Consider the following 12,376-nt stretch of genomic DNA (forward strand, 5'->3'; position numbering starts at 1 on the left):
ACTGTTGCTACAAAGCACACAACTGTACAGGGTGTCTTTGTATGCTGTAGCATTACAAATTCCCTTCACTAGAATTAACCTGCTCCAGCATGACAATGCTGCTGTGCACATAGTGAGGTCCATGAAGACATAGTCTGTTAAGGCTGGAGTGGAAGAACTCGAGTGTCCTGCGCAGAGCCCTGAACTCAACCCCACTGAACACCTTTGTTCTCCTCGCCCGACCTCACTAAGGCTCTTGTAGCTGAATGAGCACAAATCCCCACAGCCACGCTCCAAAATCTAGTGGAAAGCCTTCGCAGAAGAGTGGAGGCTTTTATAACAGCAAAGGGAAGACTAAATCTGAAATAGGATGTTCAGTAAGCACATAAGGGTGTGATGGTCAGATGTCCACATACTTTTGGTTATATAGAGTATATGGTGCACACACGTGTACAGTAAGTGGTCTGATGTCCACATGTCTACACTGCCATTTTTTTGTGGTTGTTTTATTTTTGGAGTGGCTTTTCTGAGACGCTTATCAAGATAAGGTCATTCAACGAATAATAATTTAACTATAAATAATTAGGCATGGCTGTCTGTTGACATCACACGACCTGCTGCTGTGCTGCAACCGCAAACCACACGCCCAGATTTGCTCTCTGATTAGCAAAGTGAATATTAGTCGGGCTGACTCTGGATTTTTTTATTTATTGTTATGTTTCTATACAGTATTACAAGAAATCATGCAGTAGAGCAGTCGGCTATGCAGCTAAAGTCAGAACTCGCTAAATAAAGCCGTCTTTGTATATGTATTTAGCAATAAAATGTCTTCCATGCAGTTCGTTTTTCAGTATATTATACAGCTTTCGCAGCTAGAATTTTGATTCAAAGTTAGGTTGGGTTTCGTTTACTTTTCAAATTAAAGTTTCAGTTGGACATGTATTTTTATGTGCATCACACATCTTTTATTATATATGATGTATTAAATATGTATTATGTAATTTGACAAATGTCAATCTTATAGCTCAGCAGGTTATGCTGTAGTTGATGTTTTAAAATCTTGACATCATATGCCCCTTTTTAAAATTTCTTAACATAGTTTCCTTTTCTCAAATAAAATATGCACGCTACTATGTTGTACCCATTTGAAACAACTTTCTTATAAAACTTTATTCATAGGATAAAGTATCAAAGTAGTGACAGTCTGTACAGCCAGTTCCTCCTGCTCTAACACTCCTGTTTCAGCTTAAAGGCCAACCATCAAGCCCTGTATAAGAGCTGAATCAGAAACATTACAGCAGAGGACATACTAAACAGTGACGTAAGGTTTCTTTCTCTTATTCACACACACACACACACACACACACTCACTCACTCGCTCAGGAGAGGAGTGTTTGCTTGGACCAGTCTGTGAGTCTTTAATCTGTGTCAAACACCTGAAATCCAAACACTTGCTCATGAACCTCCTCTCCTGTCTGCTTTCAGCATCAGTCACATCACGATTTCGGTTTAAATGGATCCGACCAGATCTTCACACCTAATAAAAAAAAAAAAAAGAGAGAGAGAAAAGAAGAGCATTAAAAGACAGATGACAAAATTGAACACAATTTAATTCATCAGATGACTGTGATCTATACTGTTACTGTCTGATCAGGCTCTGATACAGATGAGTGTGTCTTCATTCCTTTTATTCTCAGGTATATTTAGATTAATGTAATGTGTTAATCAGATATTAAGTGCTACCAGAGCAGATTACATATATGCACATATATACATATACATACATATACATATACATATATATATATATATATATATATATATATATATATATATATATATATATATATACACACACATATATACACATATATACATATATATACACATATATACATATATATACACATATATACATATATATACACATATATACATATATATACATACTCACCAACAGGCTGAACATCTGCTTGGTTGATTCCAGCTCGGTTAACCTTCTGGATTTGTTCTGTAGAGATTTACATTAAGATTAGACATTAGAGTGATGGTTCGATGGTAAGAGTTAATTATGCCATTTTATAACAAAGATGACTCGCAGCTAATGGACTAATGGATAATCCATCCATCCATCCATCCATCCTCCCTCTGTACAGCTTATCCTACACAGGGTTGTGGGGAGCCTGGAGCCCATCCCAGGGAACTTGGGCCACAAGGCAGGGGGACACCGTGGACAGGGTCCCAACCCATCTCAGGGCACAATCACACACACATTCACACACGATAGACAATTCAGAAATGCCAATCAGGCTACAGCGCATGTCTTTGGCCTGGGGGAGGAAACCGGAGCACCCGGAGGAAACCCCAAAGCACAGGGAGAACACGCAAACACGCACACAACCCCCAACCCCGGAGGTGCGAGCCAACAGTGCTAACCACTAAGCCACCATTCCCCCCACACTAATGCATAATAATAATAATTATTATTGTTATTACTATTATTATTATTATTATTATTATTAGCAGTAGCACAGATATCGTTTGTAGCTCAATGGCGCCAGGAGAGGCGATATGCAGGTGTTGTAAAAAACACTGTTAAATATGTACTTCGACAGACTTACTGTAATCATCTGTGTGAATAAGAGGATGAAAAAATATAGGATAAAACACCGCTGCTACAGCAGCTGCAAAGCCTCCGAATACGAACACCGTCAATCTTCTGCTCGCCATGTTTGTTATCACTTGTCAGAGAAGGACAGAGCCGAAGATGCTATTTTCTTCCGGGGTAAAGTTCAACAAATTAAAATAAAAAAAAAAAGAAAGAAAAACATTAGAATTTTAAAAAATAGAAAAATATGGTTAAATAAATCAAATACATCGATATTATAATAAATTTAGTTAGCTTTGTTAACAAAAATAAAAACTTAGTATGGTGATATTTTCTTCCGGGGTAAAGTTCTTCAAATTAAAAAAAATAAACACAAAAATTCGGCTTTTAAAAATTCGAAAACATAGCTAAATAAATTCAGTACAACTCAACTCTCAAACTCAACACTTCAAGCTATGTTAAGAAGAGTCTAAGCTCAGTAATACAGGGAAATAATATACATCAAGCATAACGTGGGTCATTTATCTTGTAGAGTTCTCTCAAAATATTATTATTTGTCCCCGCCTACATTCCGAAAAATTCTGTCGATTGGCGAATTTCTTGGGAGACCGAGCTACTAGCCAATCATAGCGCACAACACGAGATCCAAGCATCCAATCCTAGCCCAGGACCCGGCTTTGTCGGAATACGAATGGGAAAACACTTGCTGTTGCTGTGTCACTTCCGGGTTGTAATTGCTTACTTTTAGCACATTCATTTAGCGCGCCTGTCAACTGATCGTTTGTGGGGTGAAGCGCCACAATGGCTTCCTGTAGCTCATATCGGCTGAGTTGCTCCATTCCGGGTCATGAGATGGATGTCAGAGGGCTCGCAGCGACGTTTTTTCCACATGGAGCTTTTGTTTCCGTGTCCAGAGACAGAACAGCCAAAGTCTGGGTGCCACATTCGAGGTAGCCGGCTCGCTAGCTTTCCATCAGCTCTCTGTGGGGTATAGAGTGGATACGTGTCTAAGACTGTAAACAACTTAGCTGTTATTAACGGTCCATTGTTTAGCTAGCTGATCATGTGACCTCATGTGCTAATAGTTATCTGATACAGAATGAGCTAGCTGTCCAAAGCTAATCGAAAGTGGAGCAGGGTTCTTCAGGGAGAGTGTGGGATTTAAAGGAACTCGCTCGTTATCAGAGCTGGAGAAATGCGGAAATGCACAAGACTGTTTGGAGAATGGATAAATAGAGATATAGAAAATGGATATTCTGTTTTCACAGTAAGACTCAAGCCATTAAGGGTCTCAGTCTGGTATTTGTTTAGAAATTTGCCTTTTTTCTGCATTTCCCTTTGTACCTTTTAAAGACTAGGGATGAACTGAGCCCATTTTTTTTTTACATGTTCAATACTACACTGATATCACAGCTCTGAATCTTTTCTTATACCAGATACCCATGTGTTACTGACCCTCTCATAGGTGAGGGGACTTAAACTTTTAGCAGTCAGGGACCTCTTTAACTTAAAAAAATATATAATCATCATATTCATCATCACTGACCCCCTCAGTACAGATTTATTTTTTACAGACAAACTATTCAAAATATTAGATATGTTGTTTAAAAGTGTACAGTTTCTATTTTTTATTTCTGGACTTTGCACCTATAGAACCCATTTTTGTACAAATTGTCATTAGATTCCATTTGACATTATTTATTTATAAGCACAATCACTTTGATCGTTGTTCTGTGATCTGTGTTGGTCAAAATAGCACATGCTCACCACATAGAATACATAAAACACAACACATCCCATCAATTATGATTCCGCTTTTCAGGATCGTATCAGCTCTGATATCAATGATCAGCTAAGAACGTAAGAAAGCCTGTTTAAAAAAAAAAAAAAAAAAAAAGTTCTGGATTTTCTCTCTGACGAAAGAGCAAGAACCGTGCTGTGAAGTTGAAGTTGTGTGAAACAGAACCATGACAAACCATGTTGTCTTTTTCCCTGTGGTTGTGTAGTGAGAACAGGGGCTACACAGAGATGCACTGCATGAACGGCCACAACAACTTCGTGTCCTGCGTGTGCATCATCGCCCCCAACGAGACGTACCCCCGCGGCCTCATCGCCACCGGCGGCAACGACCACAACATCTGCATCTTCTCACTGGATCGACCAGATCCTCTCTTCACTCTAAAGGGCCATAAAAACACAGGTACTGTTAGTGTGTTTTTACATCAAGGCAGGTGTGCTACTGAGTCTGATACAGTTCAGTGCAGCGATTTCCCTGCTCTGATGCACCTGATCAAACTTCACAGTTTATCACCAGGTTGTGTAGGCGTGGGTCAGAGTGGGGAAATCTGCCTGAAGTGGAAAGCGAGCACTTTACACAATCACAATGTACATGTTGTCTATGATATTCATGAGTGTGGAAAAATCTCATAATCATTACCAGCTTTCAGCATCATCCACAGCTGTAGTGAGAGCTCAGTGTGAATTAGAAGACGTACTAGAGGTACGCAGATTTTTATTATTATTATTCAGTTGAACAGCCTGATACAAGCTGGTACAAACTCTTAACCTGACTTAAAGTATGAACGTAAAAATGCAAGAAAGATTCACAAATGAGAAAGAAGTCTGTGTTACAGACCACAGATTGATTTTGGTTACTGATGGTAAATTAGAAACATGGGCAAATTGTATGATAGTTAGATTACTGGATTATCTCTAATCTCTTCAGCATTAGGTAGCATTATATCACTTACCACAATACAGACTGTCCTGATTTTCATCAGTTTGAGGAGCTCATGTGTTTTTGGGCTGTTTTCAATCCTTTTTTTGATATAAAACACTGCAACTTGCAGGAACATGTAATTACTTACAGTTAAATACCACAAGGATCATTCAACTCTCTGTGCATGTGCTCACATCAGTTCGAGTTTAGATTTTTTAAAGGATTTTTTATTCCATGAAGCTGTCTGATGCAGAAAATCACCTAATGACATCATAAAATATGATATTATTGAGTAGCCAATCTGTTTGGGAATAGATAGTAGAGGAGAGACACGAGGACCAGTTCCCTCGACAGATCACCATGAGAAAAAAAAAAAAAATCTATAAACTGTCTAAACACCAGACCGTAACAACAATTGTGCTGTCCGCAGTGTGTTCACTGTCAGCTGGGAAGTTCGGGACGTTGCTGAGTGGATCATGGGACACAACAGCCAAAGTCTGGCTTAGTGACAAGTGTATGATGACCTTACAGGTAAGCTCACGTTGAGATCTTGACTTGTACTGTGCAATCAGTTTAAGAGATGAAAAGGGTTATTAACTCATACGTGGTGTTGTGTACTGTATATGTACAAACACTTATGTTTTGTTTTTGTTTTTTTTTAATCTTGCTTGATGGCAGGGGCACACAGCAGCGGTGTGGGCGGTTGTCATTTTGCCAGAGCAGGGTCTTATGCTCACAGGATCCGCTGACAAAACTGTTAAACTCTGGAAAGCAGGCCGTTGTGAAAGAACATACTCAGGTGAGTCTTGTTCATTACTTCTTTTGTATGATGAGGCATTTACTTTTTAATTGAGTGTGTTTATATGACTGATATTTAATGTATAGAACCTGACTGAGCATGCTGTTAGAGGCAAACATTCGACAGTGGGGTGCTACGATTCAGTCATGTGAAGCAGAGTTACTTGTACCACTTCGAAGTTTATTATTTTCTGATAACAGCAATTTGCCAGTGATTGCAATTTTTTTCAATTACTGAACAACACACCATGGTTTCTAACCATTTATAGCTATATTTAATGTTGTGGAACGGCTGCGAGACAAGTTAGTTCCTGTTGTATCTTACATTATAACAGCTATAAACAGTCATTCCTTCACCAACCAGTAATTTTGAAATTTGACTGATTTGCATCCGTCTAATTTGCCCAAATGGCCCCAGGTAGATCTGTACCGACACACTGAAGCCTAGATGTACGTTCAGATTACATGATGGGTGTGACACTAACAGTAAATTGGAGCTTGTCTGTGTCTGTTACCAAGTTTTAGTTATTATATTACCTAGGTTGATTTGAACTATTCAGCAAAGATGGAACTGCTTGGAGAAATATGAATTAAGTAAAAAGTAATCAGGGCAAGAATTATTTAAACTTATACATTCATCTAACACCTGTACACCTACTCATTCTTGCAATTATCCAATCATGTGGCAGCAGTGTAATGCATAAAATCACACAGATACGGGCCAGAAGCTTTGGGTAATGTTCACATCAACCATCAGAATGGGGAAAAATTGTGATCTCAATGATTTTGACCGTGGCATGACTGTTGGTGCCAGATGGGCTGGTTTGAGTATTTCTATAACTGCTGATCTCCTGGGATTTTCACACACAACAGTCTGTAGACTTTACTCAGAATGGTGCAATAAAGAAAATACATCCAGTGAGTGTCAGTTCTGCAGATGGATAAGCCTTGAGCGGTCGATGGAGAATAGCCAGACTGGTTTGAGCTGACGGAAAGGCTACAGTAACTCAGATATCCACTCTGTACAATGGTGGTGAGCAGAAAAGCATCTCAGAATGCACAACACGTCAGACCTTGAGGCAGAAGGGCTGCAACAGCAGAAGACCATGTCGGGTTACACTTCTGTCAGCCAAGAACAGAAAGCTGAATCTGAATCCAGTAGAACACCTTTGGGATGTGGTAGAACAGGAGATTCACAGAATGAAAGTGCACCTGGAAAATCTGCAGGAATTGCGTGATGCAGTCATGTCAAAATGGACCAGAATCTCAAAGGAATGTTTCCAACATCTTGTGGAATCCGTGTCATGAAGAATTGAGGCAGTTTTGAGAGCAAAGGGAGACACTACCCAGTATTAGTATAGTGTTCCTAATAAAGTGCTCAGTGAGTGTATATACAGTATACTGGATATAAGTTTGTATAAGTTTAATATATGCTGGATTGAAAACACAGGACTTGTTGATAGTAGCCTATTCATGTCTCAATCGCAAGAAGGGCTTTAAAATAGTTTTCCAAGTGTGCATAGTTGTTTTTACAGTACACCACTAGGGGTCAGTAATGCAAAATCCTGGTTTTGTGTTGCAGGTCATGAGGACTGTGTCCGAGGACTAGCTGTGCTGAACAACCTGGAGTTTTTCTCCTGTAGCAATGACGCCAGCATCAGACGATGGATGGTGTCAGGAGAATGCGTTCAAGTCTATTACAGTCACACCAACTACATCTACAGTTTGGCTGTCTTCCCCAATGGTCAAGGTGCAGATGCAGTGCATTTTTAACAGGGATGGATTTATAACACGAATTAACAAATGAGAAGGGAAGGATGTAGGTTGACATCTGTAGCCATATGCGCTCTCATATGGGAAAACAAGGAAAATTTCAAGGTAGTGGGTCATAAGTGGTTATCATGAGGTCTGGATGCTCTACCATGACTTCATCAGGCCACAGTGAAAATACTTTGTTTATTTGCAGGAATGTTCTTTTAATTTCATACACGAATCGCATATTATTTTCTTTCTCTGTTAGACTTCGTAAGCACAGGAGAGGACAGGACGGTCCGTATCTGGAAAAATGGTGAATGCGCTCAGACCATCCGTCTGCCTGCCCAGTCAGTCTGGTGCTGCTGTGTGCTGCCCAATGGAGACATTGTTATAGGGGCAAGGTATCAGCTACACTCTCTGATTAAATTACTTTTTGTTTTGTAATTACCTAAATTGTGCTTGTACACAAGAAGCTAATTTCAGAGGACTAACAGTAAGGCTGTTTAGTTCTGCAGATTAGTCAAGACATAAATAACATTGGTTTATTATCTGCAGCGACGGCATGATCCGAGTGTTTACTGAGAATGAGGAACGTGTAGCGAGTGCTCAGGATCTGCAAGCGTTCGAGGAAGAGCTCTCCAAAGCCACTATTGACCCCAAGACTGGAGACCTGGGAGACATCAAGATAGAGGAGTTACCAGGCAGAGAACATTTAAATGAGCCAGGTGAGCAGAGCTTACGTCCAGGTTCGGACCAAAACCTGTTTAATGGTAATTACTTGGGAGATTTGTTAGATATCATAATTAATATTAGTGAAGATGTGCCAGGCACTTCCATCAGCATGGCAATTCAGATTGTCCTCCCTGTATTTACTATAGACACCCGTGCCAGAAACACAACTAACAACGAAGCTGAAGTAATGAAGGTAGAATTAAAGGTGTTGTGTGTACGTGTTTAGGGAATCGAGATGGGCAGACACGGCTCATAAAGGAAGGCACTAATGTCGAGGCGTACCAGTGGAGCATGAGTGACAGCCGCTGGGTGAAGATTGGAGATGTGGTGGGCGGCTCCTCCAAGCAGAACTCCAAGAGCGTAATGTATGAGGGCAAGGTAGGAAACCATACACTAATATCATTAATACTGTGTACCCATCATGAGCTCATATGAAAAACGTGTGTGGGTTTTTCCAAAGATTTATAATGCAAATGTTATTTGGTTGATGAATTCCATAAAGAAATTTTCCTGAGGCTAGTCTTTAACATTAGAGATTAGATTTGTGAATGAAATTTTTTTCCCCTAAGAATTAAAAGTGTAGCTTTACTGGCAGAACTCAGATTTTGCAGTCTCTGATGAACCTTTATTAAGAAAGTAGGGCTTACAAAACCATTTATTAATAGTATAAGCATGCTTTGTACTATTTGTCCAAATACAGTTCTGGCTATTAAACTTACAGCTGAGAATACATACTATGTCTGGTTATATAGAATGCAACATTATTTAACTGTTTGCGAAATAACAATGAATCAGTCTAACAAGGTCATCTGTAGCATTTTGACTGTTACTCTCCCTCCTCCTTCAGGAGTATGATTTTGTTTTCACCATTGATATAAATGAGGGTGGGCCCTCCATGAAGCTGCCCTATAACGTGACTGATGACCCCTGGCTGGCAGCACATAACTTTCTGCAGAAGAATGACCTGAACCCCATGTTCCTGGACCAGGTGGCTAACTTCATCATCGAGAACACCAAGGGACACACGCTAGGCCCAGCACCAGCCACTGCTGTTGATCCGTTTACAGGCAAGCTGCCCACTGTCATTGCTGCCATTGCTTCTCTCTTACACTGTTACTGCTTCCAAGTAGAATCTCTTGAGGACATTAAGAACATTAAACCATCCCAAAAGCTTTTTAAGAGTATACATGTTTCACCTTGATTAAATTTCAAAATTTTTGCTCTTTTTTTTAGGTGCAGGACGTTATATTCCAGGGTCACCAGACCCAAGACAAGGGTTTGGAACAGACCCCTTCACAGGTAGCTCTATTTACAGTAGAACAGTATTGTTACCGATATCCATTTTAAGGAGCTAAAAATTCTGAAAATTAATAATAATGACAGATCTAATTTTATGGTCAAAAATTAAGCAGACATCATAGTTCTTTAGTTAAACTGGACTTACTGATGATCGTCAATTTCTCTCACTTAAACAGCAGAGATGGAACAGCGTAAGGAATAATAATGGGGTTTTGTCATATGAGCTTACACAAAGTGAAGGGTCCTTCCTCTCGGAAGTTTGCTATTTTTCAATAATGTTCCAGTAATTTTCACAGATCCTGTTGCTTAAAATCAGCTGTCTCTTTTCAGATCAGCTAATTTTATCTGTATGTTGGTAAGGCACTAATTTATAGCAATAATTCCCTCTTAGTATAAATACTATAAATGTGTATGTATGTTTTTGTAGGTGCCGGGCGATACATACCCGGATCAGGACCTGCACCTACAGCGTCTACAGGTGTGGCTGATCCCTTCACAGGTAGGACAACATCCCACATTGTATGTGCAGACATCTTTTTATACACATGCAAATATGTCTCTTGTGTCCTCAGGTGGCAGTGCCTACTCTTCTGCTGCTCTCCAGAAGTCCGTCACAAATATTTATTTCCCCAAAACAGACGGAGTTATGTTTGAGCAGGCCAATGCTACACAGATCCTTGGTGAGTCTTCTGCTCAAAGCTAAATGATCCTTAGATAAAGATTTAAGTACTGATTATGAATAAAAGGAAGTTCCCAAATATTTGTGTGTTAGCTAAGCTGCGGGAGCTGAATGGCAATGCTCCGGAGGACCGCAGGCTGAGCGATGAGGTGTTGGGCAGTCTGGAGAAACTGCTGTTCACAGTCTCAGATGCTAAGAGCCAAGATCAGCCTACAGCTGAACAAATCGGCATCCTCTGGAGGACCAGCCACTGGCCTGAAGGTAATACACATGCGTTAGCAGAAATTATTGTTCCCTTTGTAACTGTGCCAATTATCACAGGAGCACATGGTAATATGGAATAAAAGTAGAAAAATATAAAAAATTTTTCCTTTAGGCCTGCAGTGTCAGATATGTTCTCTCGATTGAGTCGACTGTAATATTAGCAGTTAGCCTCTTTAATCTGTTCTTGGCACTAGGTGTTGCATATCAGTAGGTGGCAAGTGCCTTTCATGAGTATCACATGATTTTCTCTTTGCCTACATTACATTATCATGCCTGATGACTGGTTCAAATTAAACTGGTTAGAAAATGAATGTTGCAGGCCTTGATAATGTCCTGACAATTATAATTTGTGCCAGATAGTCTACAAACGCATTATAGCATGGAAATACATAAGAATCAAATAAATAAATTCCTCATTTATGCTAATGTGATGTGATACTAAGTGTACATGTCTATCTGCAGTACACTGGAAAGCATCTGGTTGTCAGGGATTTCACTTTTAAAAAGCTGTAGGAACAACACTTTGTGCAGACATTCTCTCTTTACTGGATATTTAGTATAGATTATAGTGGGACAAATGATCATACTCTACCAGGCATTATAATATTGATTGGTTCTGTAACTCTCCACAGATATTGTCTTCCCCATACTGGACATTCTGCGTATGGCTGTGCGCCACCCTGAGATCAATGCTCAGATGTGTGGAGGAACAGAAGGTGCCAGTCTCTGTAACCACCTGCTGGGCCTCATGTCTCCAGAGGGCCGGGCGGCCAATCAAATGCTGGCTTTGCGTATATTCTGTAACTGTTTCTCTGGATCCCGTGGCCGCTCCCTGCTCCTGGGCCAGAGGGAAGCGGTGCTTTCCCGGGCCGCTGAGCTCCGCACTGTCTGTAATAAAAACATCCACGTGGCTCTGGCCACTCTGGTGCTGAACTATGCAGGTGTGCTGCATGGCCAAGATGTTGAGATCGAGGCCAAAGCCCAGTGCTTATCAGTGGCTAGCAGTGCTCTGGAGGTAGTGCAGGACAAAGAGGCTGTGTTTAGGCTTCTAGTAGCACTTGGAACTACAGTGTCCGGAGACAGCACGGCCAAAGATCTGGCACGCTCGCTAGGAGTTGCATCGCAGATCACAAAGTATGCCAGCGTGTCTGACCCGGCTAAAGTGGGCGAGTGCTGTCGACTGCTGCTGGATGAACTGCAGTGATGTCACACGGAGCACATATCTGCCTGCAGCTGTTTTACATGATCTTCTTACGTTGCAGCTACTCAGCACTTAGTTTCTGTTTAACTGTTTCTGCTTCCTGGTGGTGAATGACTGAATGAATGCATGATATGAATAAAACAATGATGTATAGTAATCCCTCCTAATGCAGTGTCATGTGACCATGTTATCCCCTCTGTATATGGAAGAGACAGAGTGGGGTGAATGCCTGAACTGGTTAGTAGGATCAAAGTGTCTAAACCTAATCCTGAGTGTAGATATATATAAATATATAGACCTTATATGTGTCATAGCCTGAGAAAACCCTTCACATGATGACAT

The 12,376-nt window shown here is 40.4% G+C and overlaps 2 protein-coding genes across 2 annotated transcripts; one reads left to right on the forward strand and one right to left on the reverse strand.

The window, feature by feature from the left end:
* Positions 1–1,114: 1,114 nt before the first annotated feature.
* Positions 1,115–3,081, reverse strand: smim20 (small integral membrane protein 20). The gene is made up of 3 exons (XM_053233418.1): positions 2,601–3,081; positions 1,934–1,990; positions 1,115–1,516 (listed from the first exon to the last, which is right to left on the reverse strand). The coding sequence occupies exons 1-3, from the start codon at positions 2,707–2,709 to the stop codon at positions 1,476–1,478; spliced, it is 207 nt and encodes a 68-aa protein (XP_053089393.1). The 5' UTR covers positions 2,710–3,081; the 3' UTR covers positions 1,115–1,475.
* A 202-nt stretch (positions 3,082–3,283) lies between these two features.
* On the forward strand, positions 3,284–12,201 carry plaa (phospholipase A2-activating protein). Its single transcript, XM_026936548.3, has 14 exons — positions 3,284–3,537; positions 4,594–4,787; positions 5,737–5,837; positions 5,985–6,105; positions 7,687–7,854; positions 8,125–8,260; positions 8,415–8,584; positions 8,818–8,969; positions 9,439–9,658; positions 9,825–9,890; positions 10,318–10,389; positions 10,463–10,570; positions 10,663–10,830; positions 11,466–12,201. The coding sequence occupies exons 1-14, from the start codon at positions 3,389–3,391 to the stop codon at positions 12,035–12,037; spliced, it is 2,397 nt and encodes a 798-aa protein (XP_026792349.1). The 5' UTR covers positions 3,284–3,388; the 3' UTR covers positions 12,038–12,201.
* The last annotated feature ends 175 nt before the right edge of the window (positions 12,202–12,376 follow it).

This window comes from Pangasianodon hypophthalmus, chromosome 4 (genome assembly GCF_027358585.1).
Source record: "Pangasianodon hypophthalmus isolate fPanHyp1 chromosome 4, fPanHyp1.pri, whole genome shotgun sequence".
NCBI classification, from domain to species: domain Eukaryota; kingdom Metazoa; phylum Chordata; class Actinopteri; order Siluriformes; family Pangasiidae; genus Pangasianodon; species Pangasianodon hypophthalmus.